Genomic DNA, 11,772 nt, shown 5'->3' with positions numbered 1-11,772 from the left:
CTTAACCCTAGTAAGTCCTTTTCTATTATTATTCCAAATATAAGGTTCAACACTAAACTCTAAATCAAGCACTCTAGTAGAATTAACAAAGTTTCTAATATAAGTAATTAAAGAATTTGATTATCCACTATAGTGCTTCATATCATATTATATTGGACTTTCAAATTTGTTCATTCACTCCGACAATGATAATAATATTCTTATCACTCATATATTTTGTATACCACTAAATTCAAATACAATCAAAATATTTTTTTTAGACTTATTTTTTTTAACAGACCTAAGCATAAGAACATCTTTGTTCTTAAATCGGAATAAATATAACATATATAAATAACTATCATTATCAGTTTCATAACGATTGCATGGCTTATCAAAGCTTAGTAACATATTAAATTTATTATACACTTCAGCATCCTATGGGCGTATCATTCTTATTCAGAAATAAAAGTTTCGATCATCTTAAGATGGTCACAGATAATCCATTGTCTACATACAAGCAATTCTTCTCATCTCTATGAGTTTTGCATAACTATTTCAGTCCCCAAACAATCCATCCCTACTTGCATGGTCTCATCATTTACCAAGCGTCTTGTTTACCTTGTGCACCATCAATTTTAGTTACCAATGTCAAGCCGTAGATCGAACTCAACCATCCTAATTTTTGCAAACTATGCATTCTACCCAACTCATTTGTGGTGCCTCTCGTGTGAATGGTTGGTCATTCATTTAAATATCAATGTTGGATGTCTACTCCTCTAAGTGACTCCTTTCCATATATTTTTACTCTCGTTTCTCTCAAATGATTATACATGTTGTATGCCCTTGACGTAGCCTCGCTATGTTCCTTATTTTTGTATGCTAAGTATTTTTAAATATGCTTGTCCTACTCTGAAAACCATCTATAATGGACTAAGTTGATTTTGTCTAAGTCATATAGCATCCCCTTGTGTGTCTATTTATAAAGGATTAATCTCTCCAAAACCTCTCATGATATCTTAAAGACATAAAAAAAATATGGGTTAGAAGAAACATTTAACTTGGAATCTTACAAGTAGATATTTCAATAAACACTTAATAGGCTATGTAAATTACAATCATAGACTTCACAATATGAAACAAATGGTCTAAGATAGTCTATCGCGATCAAAAATCTCAATAAGTACTCATATGATATTGCTATAGAACAAAACAATAAACCAACCCTAGATACCACCCTAAAGGCTCATCTAACTATGCGTTATTTAGATAGCTCTTAGGTGCTGTGTTAACTGACACTTCGCATTACTCTACAAACCTAGAAAACTTTCAAAATAACTACCTAATATGGTTTGTTTTTGGATAATTTTACTTTCGTACGATGATTCTATACAACTTACATTTACATGATTATAGAACCATCAAGCCTACTATAAGTCTTGTATACGCTATACTGAATAAAATAAAAAAATATGAATATATATAAATATTATATCAAATATCTTGTGTATAGATTTATCTGTAATAATATACAATATATTAGGTATGTGTATCTCATATTCATACTTCTAACTAATTAGCATACTCTCTTATAAAAGTATTTACTCATGTTCCACTCATATTACTCTAAGTTTGACATTAATGCTCAATCATGTCGATACATAATAGAGAATCATTCACAAGAACACATATGACATAAAATGATTGATTAGGTATAATCTTGATATATTTACCTATTGTATCTTTCTTATATCATAATCTTCAATCATGATATTCAAAAGTAATCATCTTAATAATTAAGCTCCCCCTTAACTTGTATAAATGTACGAAACTATTCACCAAGTAACACATGGCTTTTTACATCATAATTTTTCACTTACACATGGTATATGTGAATTCTTTACTATTAGCATCCCTACCATTAGGGAGATATAATATAAATATTTTATAATTCGATAAATATTTTTATTTTAATTTGCGTTGATGCAGCAAATGACCCATTATATTTTTTTAAATCAAGTCGGTGTCTATGTGTCAATATTTTTATGAGCACAAAAACATATTTAATTGAGTTATCTATCATAACATGTTGTTATGTTTGTGATATGTCGTTTTGCGCATCCATTGGTTTTATTTTTATCCTCCCTTTTCCAAATTAATCACGTGCAAAGCACATGAATGAAGCTAAGGTACATAACACGTGTCACCGGAAGCGCCGTTAATGTGACCCAAGTGCGTCCATCACTCACCAAACCTAACTCAACTCAACTCAACTCAACTCAACTCAACTCAACTCGGGGTTGGTGAGACGGCTCATGTCGTCCTTGTCAAAACAAAACCGCATGGGAAGACAAGCGAGTCATGACGATATTAAGTTTGGTTGGATAAAGCTAAATCTGATGCCCCCCAATTCGGGTTCATGGATGCCATTGAGATGACGGTCCACATCAGCGCGTGACTATAGGATACGGGTCAAAATGAGCATTCGTTAAAAAGGATCATATCAGATTTAAATGGGCTTTAATGATTACTAATACATTGGCTTTAGTTAACTTTCATTTTGATTTCAACACGTCATTGTTCCACATGTTAAGCTCCAAGTGGGCCGGTTAGTTCGGGAGCAAAGCGAGTACGAAGAAAGAGACAGAGAGGGAGAGAGAGAGGTGCTGGGTTTGAACATGGCGTACAGGGTGCTGTGTGCTTCGAGAGTCGCCTCCTACCTGAGGATCTCTGTCTTCCACAGAGGCTTCTCCACTGGTAAGTCTGTAATCTTCATACACTTTAGTGAATTTTGGGATTTTTCGGGTTTGTGGGTGGAAAGATCTTCTGTGCGGATGGTGAATATGCGTGGTCCCGTTTCTATCTGTTGTTTTCTATGCGAATGGTCGGATTTCTCTTGACGGTTTTTGTTCGATGCTTTTCGTTGTTTTTGTTGATGATTGGATCATCGCGTACCGGCAAAACTGAGATATATTCCGGTGACGTTAGGGTTGTGGTTATATTCGATGATAGTTTCATGATGTTTTCGTTTGTTCTATATTCTTCGTTGCCACTCGATTTGAGCGTTTTTATTTTGTCGGTGTTGGCTGATATATATCCCAGGGGTGATGGTGATGTGATGGATGATTTGGCCTCTTGTGCGTTGGTTAATTGTTCTTGCCATTTCCCGCAGTGCGGGTTGTGAAAAGGATGAGCAGAAGGGATTAAGACAACTGGCTTATGGTGGCAGTGCAGTTGCCACGGTTGTTTTCAATGTTGGAGTTCGTAGATCGAGAAGCATCAAGTTGATCTGAATCTAAGAGTCCTAGTAAATTGGACTGATGGACCAATGCAAAGATTATTAGAACCCTTACTCTGCCCCTTACTTCATCATGGTTTCCTAGTATAACATTTGCTGACGCTTCAGATCCTATCTCCCTCGCTAGGACGTAAAGCAATTCATATTGCATAACTTCATAGTGCAGAGGCATGGAATGCTGAATTAAAGATATCTAGATTTTGAAGTTTCATCAGTATCTTTTGGTATTACTAATGAATATCCCCGGAAGTATAGCGAGCTAATCGTAACTTGATCATTTTCTGTACAGTTATTAAGGATTTGAAATATTCCGACACTCATGAGTGGATTAAAGTTGATGGATCTTCTGCAACGATAGGAATAACTGACCATGCTCAGGTGATTTTTTTTTTTTTTTTTAAATAGTTTCATTTTCTGGTATCTGGTGATTAATTGTCTTAACAACATGGCAGCTCCTGGCCGAAATATAACTATCTAGCTTTTCAACTCAACATTTTGATTAGGAGCGCAATACTGTGATGGTGTCCTTTTCATTTCAACAGATTAAAAAAAAAAATTCCTGTAGACATGGTTATTTTGATGTTGTTCAGTTTTATGTATGTGTATACAATTTCTACGTTTGACTTTTGCGAGTTCTTTATGGTTTTTCCTTCCAGGATCACTTAGGCGACGTTGTGTATGTTGAAATGCCAGAAGTCGGCACAACTGTAGCACAGGGAAAGGGTTTTGGTGCAGTTGAGAGTGTCAAGGCAACCAGTGATGTCAATTCTCCTGTCTCTGGAGAGGTGGTTGAAGTTAATTCTGAGCTAACTGGTTCTCCTGGATTGGTGAGTTTTCAAATTTCTTGTTTTCTACCACTATTTTATTTAAGAAATAGAGTTTCTCCCAGTTGTCACATTATTTTTTAGCCATTTACAGAAAATGCAAGCATCAAAAACACTAGCCTTGCTGTTAGGTTTTCAAGACTGTTTCTTGTTTTAGCTTATATGCATGGTTCTCTTAGTAATAAATGAAGAATAGTCATTCAAAGTAATCACCATTGCTGAACAGTCTTAGCAGATTTAGGTATCGGAAGCTGCTAAATGCTGTCATTATTAAAATAGCTTAGGTTGGTTAAATATCTACAGACTTGTATCAAATTGTGCCATTATCAACAATGGCAGAGAGTGTCGATCTATGCTTGGCTATGGATGAGGCAGATGACTTGATGCTTGGTAGAAAATGACGACTTAATCTCAAGACGCAAATCGTCTTGGATATGTAACTGGTAGAAAATGTTTGGTGTTGTTTTCCTTGTACAGGAAGCAATTTGCTGCTCATTTTGATCTTCTTAATTATAGATTTGGCATTTACTTTTATTAAACTTAGATTTCAATTTTCATAATTTGATGCCTCTTTGCACGAGTAACAAATAACTTCCCAATTCTCTGATATGTGATGGGTTCAAAACAATACTCTCTTTCTATGCATATATATATACACACACATCCTTCTTGCCTCTATTTAGATTCAATCTAGGAAATCTTGTGCAAATAAGAGGTAATAAATGTGTAAATTAGTCTATATGCAATAGCTCTGGTGATCATAAGAATATGGACTGGTTTATGGTCCCTTAACAAATGTTCCATCGTTTGCAAATCCAAAGGGTAGGGAGAGCTTGGAGTGATTAATATTTGTGTACTTCAATCTTTTCATCTTTGAAAATAATGGTGGAAAGCAATCATGGTCACACAGTCAAGCATGAGGGGTCTAGTCTGCTCACCTCGGCAAGGAGAACCTTCTCCCCCATCTGAGGCAATATATTTATCAAAGCAGCCTTGGGGCTTATCTCTATCTTTGTTGTGGGTGATGGTCATCCTATCCTGCTTTTGAAGGACATTTGGTTGCATCCTTTCCTCCCGAGCATGCCTTCTACAGCCTTGTCACTCTCATTCGCACACCCTTATCTCTGTGAGTACAACACACCAGTGTGACAGTTCAGGCCTAGGAAATTACTCTAACCTTGTTATTTGTCCTATTTGACAGTTCTCTAGCTCTTTGTTCTTTTATCTATCATACACCAAAAAGAGCATACTAATTTATACTCCTCCAATGACTCCATCTCTTGGGGATGGACCTCTTCCAAACTTTTTTCTGTTTCTATATGTTTTTCAACAACAATGGCACTATTTCTAGATTTCAGAAGATGATTTGAGTGGCTCCCTGCATCATGAAGGCCAAAGTGTTTCATGTGGTTGGTCCTAAAAAACAGAGTAGATTATAAAGTGGTTCTCTTGAGGAAGGGATGGATTCATGATGACTTGTGCCAATCTGCCCATCAGCGGCAGAGTCCACAGGCCATCTATCTATTCTTCCTTGCATTATTTACTTGGGTACCCAATTTTTAGAGCTGGAATCTAGTAACTGAAGTAAGAAATCCTTTTGACCTATTTAGGTCAGTATTGCAGCACTGAGTCTAAATACTTTAAACATTTCCACATGGCATTCCAAGGAAGAGGAAGGAATGCTTTGATAATATATCAGCACTTTGAAATAAAAGAAAAAAAAGGGAGATAAGGTGAAGTTGGATGTCTTGGATCCAATGTGTCGTGTTAAAAGAAAGGCCCAAGGCTTTTCTGTAGATAGTCATTTTTCTCATCTCTGCAGGAAGAATATAACCCACCTAGTTGTACATTAACATTTATCACATTTGATTATTTAAAGATGATGGTGATATAGCAAAATGGATGGAAAAAGAGTGTGTATACCAAGTGTGGGCTCCTTGAAATTTCTGCATGAAACATAAGATCAGGAGAGACTGATTTGCTTTGGTGATTGCTAACTTAGATACAAAGTAACTAAACTATTCAGAGTTAAAAGGGTATTAAATCAGGGCGCAAGTCTCATCGCAAGTTCAATTCTGTGTCAAAGCTCGCCGAACTTGTTGGTATTTCATGAAATGATATCGCTACTTGATGGGCACTGCTAACAATGTGTTTCATCTCATCAAGAAATAGTTATCAGTTTTTAATTTGTCGGTCCACCAACTTCAGCTCTAGATGTGTGTTTATTTGCTTTCACTTTGACATCTGTTGTTATAGAGCAGCTTTTGGTTGCATTCTCCCAAACTCATCGATTTTGCATGTCATCCTGTAAGTGCAACATATATTGTCTTTGATATTCCAATCCCTGAGGTGAACATGCAGATGATTGGAGTATATGACTAAATCAAAATGATTTCCTACCATCTTTTCTTGTGAATTGCACAATTCTGATGTCATACCATCGAAGACACGTCTTGGCATTTGTTCGCTTGCAATATTCTAAAAGTTAGAATTTTGGTTATTGTTTACTTGTTGCTGTTCCCTTACATATTCAAAAGCATGTGTATATGTTCGTTAATATTCGTGTCTTGAAATTGACAATGTCCGTATACTTGGCTGCGCTAAAGCTGTTTCTCCTTTGAGGGTTCGATAAAACCAGTGAGATGGTCATTTGTGTTTGGTAACTTGACTCAGGTTAATGCGAGCCCATACGAGAATGGCTGGATTGTAAAGGTTAACATGGGTGACACGGGCGAGTTGAATTCGCTGATGGACTCGGAGCAATACTCCAAGTTCTGCGAGGAAGAAGATGCTAGGCATTGAGGATTTTTGGATTACAAATGGTTCCAAGTTTCTGAAGCCTTGGTTGAGCATGCAGGTTCTTGCAACACTCCACCCGTGCAATAATCACTCGTGGTTCCGTCTTTTTTGCCTTTTGTGTAGGGACAATATTTTCAGTGCTTCTCTTCAGTTTTCCATCCATCTTTCCTTTGCAGCAGACTATGGTTTACTGCTGGACTGTTCATTTTGGTGCTCAACATTTATTTATAAATGTCTCTTAAAGACCACCCTCGGTGCCTTGAAGTTTGACTATATGGAGTCTTCCTTATGACATGAGTTAGTGGACCACGATGGACTTCTGAGCTTAGTGGCTAAGAGGTAGAATTGGAATGACCAGTCTCTAGGTACGCTAAATTACCATATTGCTGTTGCTAATGGACTATGCTTTTTATCTACTTGAGATATTCTGACTAGCACAAAGTGTAACTGTAATTTTACACTTGCAGCTGCCCAGTCTTTTTTTTTTGGGGGGGGGTGGGAAATCGATTTTGTTATTATTATAATAAGTGAATTTGATGGACGCTATGCATCCCTTCGAGTATGTCTTTTAGGGGCGTCCTTCATGGGTTCAAAAGCGTTTCTGGATCCGACCCGATAAGATTTCCAACGATGAGAGCACAAGAGTGAGAACTTGAGACTGGGAGTTTTGGTGAAGGATGACATGGCGCGCAGGAGTCGGCACTTGGCATTGGATCGGCGTGAACGAGGTGCAGACATACGTGTGGACAGCAGAGGCTGCTACGTAGCGCCCTGCATGTCTCGCCACCCCGATGCATGCATTCCGAGAACGTGAGCTGGCTTCGACTGTTCACATGTCCGTGCGTGTATATACTCCCCGCGCCATCATCGTCGGTAGCTGCTTAATTCGGGAGTTGGAGGCAAGATGGAGGTGAAGGCAACAGCATGTGCTGTCGTCATGTTTCTGCTTTTCTCTGCCTCTCGTAAGTAGTGTTGTCTGGATAAGTGATGTGCATGTTCAAATCTTTTATGATGAATGTTTCAGCTTCATCCATTATGATCTGGTCCTGATTAGCTATGAAGATGACGATGGTAATAACGTACGTCTGGAAATGAAAACTGGTCGCAGAGCTGATGATGCCGGGAGTGGAAGCAAGAGTGTGCAGGTACCCGAGCCGCTCCTTCCGGGGGCTATGCTTCTCCGACACCAACTGCGCCCATGTCTGCCAGACCGAGGGCTTCAACGGTGGGCATTGCCACGGTCTCCGGCGCCGGTGCATGTGCCTGAGGAGAGGCTGCTGAAGCGGGCCCTGTCATTAGATGAAGAGTCAGTCTTGTTCTGCATGCATAGTAATCCAGATTAGGCCAAAATAAACTGTGTTCTTGGCAGCACGTGTCTGTAGTTTAGGTCGAGTCAAATACAATCCCTGTTAAGGAAAGGACACCATTTACTCGCATGAGATCATTGATTTCGGGCCAGATTAGTATGAATGACGACCCGGCAACGCACTGCTTGTCGAACGAGGTTGGTGGGAAATCTAGCAAAGGTAACATCACACGTCCTGCCGCGTTACTTTCACGACTGACTCGATCGGATGGATGGGTGCGGCGTTGAAGAATTAACTCGTTCAGGATCACTAATATCAATCCGTTTCATAAAATATCTTCAGCGTCTGTGAATTATGGACATGGTCTGATTCCACATTTATAGGGAAACAGAGGAAGTCCTGTTATTCTTGGATAGATCGGTCGGCATGGGCTACATGTGCTTAACACAAGGATGATGAGCTGCTGTAACAAGGAGGAGATCAATCATGCGAGTTCCTGTTCCAAATTTGCTCCATAAAGTCGAGATTTTAAGGTAGAAGGAATTGCTACGAATGGACCAATCAAAACAAGTTGGTGGGATCTTTGCTTGAACTTTGGAGCATCAACAACATTGCAGTAGCTTCGGTGTGGTTCGACGTGGGAATTAAATCGGTCAACCGTTGACTGACGCGATCGCAGTGCAGCCGTAGCATCAAAGTCGCTATTCATCAAACAGGGCCACAGGTTTAGCATGGCGTGTCAACGAGGGGAAGGAGAAGAGTTGGCTGAACCGAGACGGCATCGCACATGTTTACGCATCCCAAGCCAACCAGCACGAGTCATAGCCACCGCACCCCACCCAATCATGTCCCTGCAATCGCCACCCCAAGAAGAAGGGATGCTTCCTCGAACCTGCGCCTTTGTCCCCGCGCGCTCCACCACCATCGGCGCGGCGTCATCAGGACCGTCCGCTGAATTAAATAGATGGCTGTCATAGCATCTCGGTCAGCCTTGGTCACTGCAATCTTTCGCTGCAGCTATATAAACACGCCGCCGCTGCCCGTTTGCCTACTCCTTGCTTGCCTCGCTTCGACTGTCCATGGCAACCAGTGACGCGACCGGAAGCCCGGCGGTGTTCGCTTCGTTGTCGGAGCCGACAGCCTTCACGGCCGCATCCGACCTTACCATCGACTGGTCGGCTAGCAGCGGCGGCCGCGTGGCGAGGCCATCGTCCCGGCGGCGGCCGAGGGCCTCCAGAAGGGCCCCCGTCACCATGCTGAACACCGACACCGCCAATTTCCGGGCGATGGTGCAGCAGTTCACCGGCGTCCCGTCCGGTCCCTATTCCTCGGGTTATCGGCGCGGCGGTGGGCCGGTCGTCACCTTTGGTCGCAGTTCCAGCGATCCGGTTCGCGAGACGGTGACGGTGTTCCCGGAGCAACACTACCGACCGCAGCAGCAGCGATATCAGTATTCGGAGACAGCATTTAGCGTTAGCAGCAACTACAGCGATGCATTTCTTCAAGAGCTCACCACCAATTCCGCGATGAGTTCGGAGACGGCTGATGGCTTCTTGTTCGAAGGCCTATCGAGTCAAAGCACGGTGAGGCCAACCTCTGTGAACAGCAAGCTCGATCGTTACTTGTTGTGAGAAGACAAGGGATCAAGAGAGGAGAAGCTTCACTATCATTTAGCTTTTTCGGTATCAAAGGAATTGATGGTCAATGGTCAAAAATCAAAGAAGGAACTGAGAATATATATATATATATATATATATATATATATATAGCTAATGAAACATATTCTTGGTTTACATTCTTCCTCTTTCCCACAAAATATATAGCTGTGCCAAAAATATATTTCAAGATAAATATTATTAGAATAATAATCAAAATAATGATTGTTTTTGGAGAAGTATGTGAACTCTGTAATCTTGAGGAAATAGTTAGAAGAAGGTTGGGTTACTGTGATGGCTGGCTGCTCTGTTGATTCACTATATGATAAAAATCAAATATTAAGAATCACTTTTCCTGGACTTAAACTCAAAGCTCACACGAGACGTATATTTTCTTACTAGAGAACTCCTATTTCACCTCCTATCTTCATCTATATAGTTTTCTCTTACGACGAGACTCATGGTTTATTTATTATTGGAACAAATCCTAATTGATTGAGAACTTTCTCTTCTTACTTAGAACCCTAATCCAAATTCAAATCGTGATAAAACCTAATTAATACTCTGCCAAGTAGTTAAGAGTGTATGATGACAAAAGGTAAAAAATTTACTTATATCAGTAATTTAAACTCGAAAACTTTCTTACTTTCTTTCTTTCTTTCTTCTTGGCAGTGGCATCAGAGCTATGGTCACAAATGAAATGAATTTAATTGCATACATATTAAGGGATGCTTGCTCTGAAATGAAATGTATCCATAGGTAACAGGATCAAATGGAGTATCCCAAATGGTGATCCAACTTACATGGATCATACCTACATTGCATTTGGGCCTCACTATGCTTGCAGGCCCATCAGTACACAGACTTTACCACAGCGAAAAAAGCAAAGCTATAGCACCATAGCACTACCAAATGTGCTAAGGTGGTAGGGAGAAGCTGCTGCAAGTGAGGTCTTGTGCCCAAGAAGTAGATCAAACACTTGAGTCTGAGTCACCTGAACTTGATGTCTCCTTTTTTTTACATATAGCTTAGCTGCTAGCTGCCTATAAAGAATGCTTATGTAGTAGGGATAGAAAATTCAAAGATGAAAGGTAAAGTACCAAAAAAAAAAAAAGAAGTTGGACCATTGGATTATCATCATTAAGCTCGCATTGCCTTTGGAAAAAGGTTAAAATAAAATGATTAGTTTATTCCTGCGTTTGCTAGTTTGTCTGACCGTGACGAAGGGATCATTGGCTGCTGGTTTTATGAATGTTCACACTTCTTTGATGACTGCAAGGCCATGGGCAGTTCAAGGTGAATTGGTGGAAGATGATCTTGAGTAGGTACCAGTGAGGATGGTCTCATCGGCCACTGATCATGAAACCATCGAGTTGGCAGAAGGAAGGATCGATCATTGAGAGATTAGAGGCCAAATGCAGGTAGAAGAAGCATGCTAGCTAATAGCTCATACATACATTTCAGCTGACAACAAAAGCATCATATCCGAAAATTTCTCATCATCAAAAAAATACAATGATCGTAAAAAGAAGGTTTTGAGGTATCTCTTTATTGGAAAGGAAGAAAATAAATAAATATAAAAAAAAAAGGCATAAGATTATCATGGTTCGATAATTCTTTACCTACACCAAATTCATACCTTTTTCTCTCACACTCTCTAGACACCCTAAAAAGAAACCTAGAAGCATCCAAAAATTATTTCATCACATTTTACTTTCCCTCTATACATACGACACTTATAGAACAATATAACTCTAATTTTGAGAGAGACTTTTTCATACTAGAGTTTGTTATTCTCCTGGGATCATTGGCTCTAGGAATCCGAAGATACTTGTTCTTGAAACTATGGTTTCATTAATATTTAATTAGTGAGTGTTTTGAATCTTTTTGAATTGTTGGAGTTCATAACT

At 39.6% G+C, this 11,772-nt stretch overlaps 2 protein-coding genes and 1 long non-coding RNA gene across 3 annotated transcripts; all 3 read left to right on the top strand.

The window, feature by feature from the left end:
• Positions 1–2,562: 2,562 nt before the first annotated feature.
• LOC103971401 (glycine cleavage system H protein 2, mitochondrial) lies at positions 2,563–7,173 on the top strand. Its single transcript, XM_009385415.3, has 4 exons — positions 2,563–2,736; positions 3,567–3,655; positions 3,934–4,104; positions 6,775–7,173. The coding sequence occupies exons 1-4, from the start codon at positions 2,658–2,660 to the stop codon at positions 6,901–6,903; spliced, it is 468 nt and encodes a 155-aa protein (XP_009383690.2). The 5' UTR covers positions 2,563–2,657; the 3' UTR covers positions 6,904–7,173.
• A 287-nt stretch (positions 7,174–7,460) lies between these two features.
• Positions 7,461–8,336, top strand: LOC135597302 (uncharacterized). The gene is made up of 2 exons (XR_010481199.1): positions 7,461–7,862; positions 7,955–8,336. It is a non-coding gene; the product is annotated as an uncharacterized LOC135597302 (long non-coding RNA).
• A 950-nt stretch (positions 8,337–9,286) lies between these two features.
• Positions 9,287–9,838, top strand: LOC135596448 (VQ motif-containing protein 22-like). Its single transcript, XM_065088494.1, has one exon. The coding sequence runs from the start codon at positions 9,287–9,289 to the stop codon at positions 9,836–9,838; it is 552 nt and encodes a 183-aa protein (XP_064944566.1).
• Positions 9,839–11,772: the final 1,934 nt, after the last annotated feature.

Source organism: Musa acuminata, chromosome BXJ1-11, assembly GCF_036884655.1.
Source record: "Musa acuminata AAA Group cultivar baxijiao chromosome BXJ1-11, Cavendish_Baxijiao_AAA, whole genome shotgun sequence".
Classification (NCBI taxonomy): Eukaryota; Viridiplantae; Streptophyta; class Magnoliopsida; order Zingiberales; family Musaceae; genus Musa; species Musa acuminata.
This window is presented reverse-complemented; position numbering and strand designations above follow the sequence as displayed.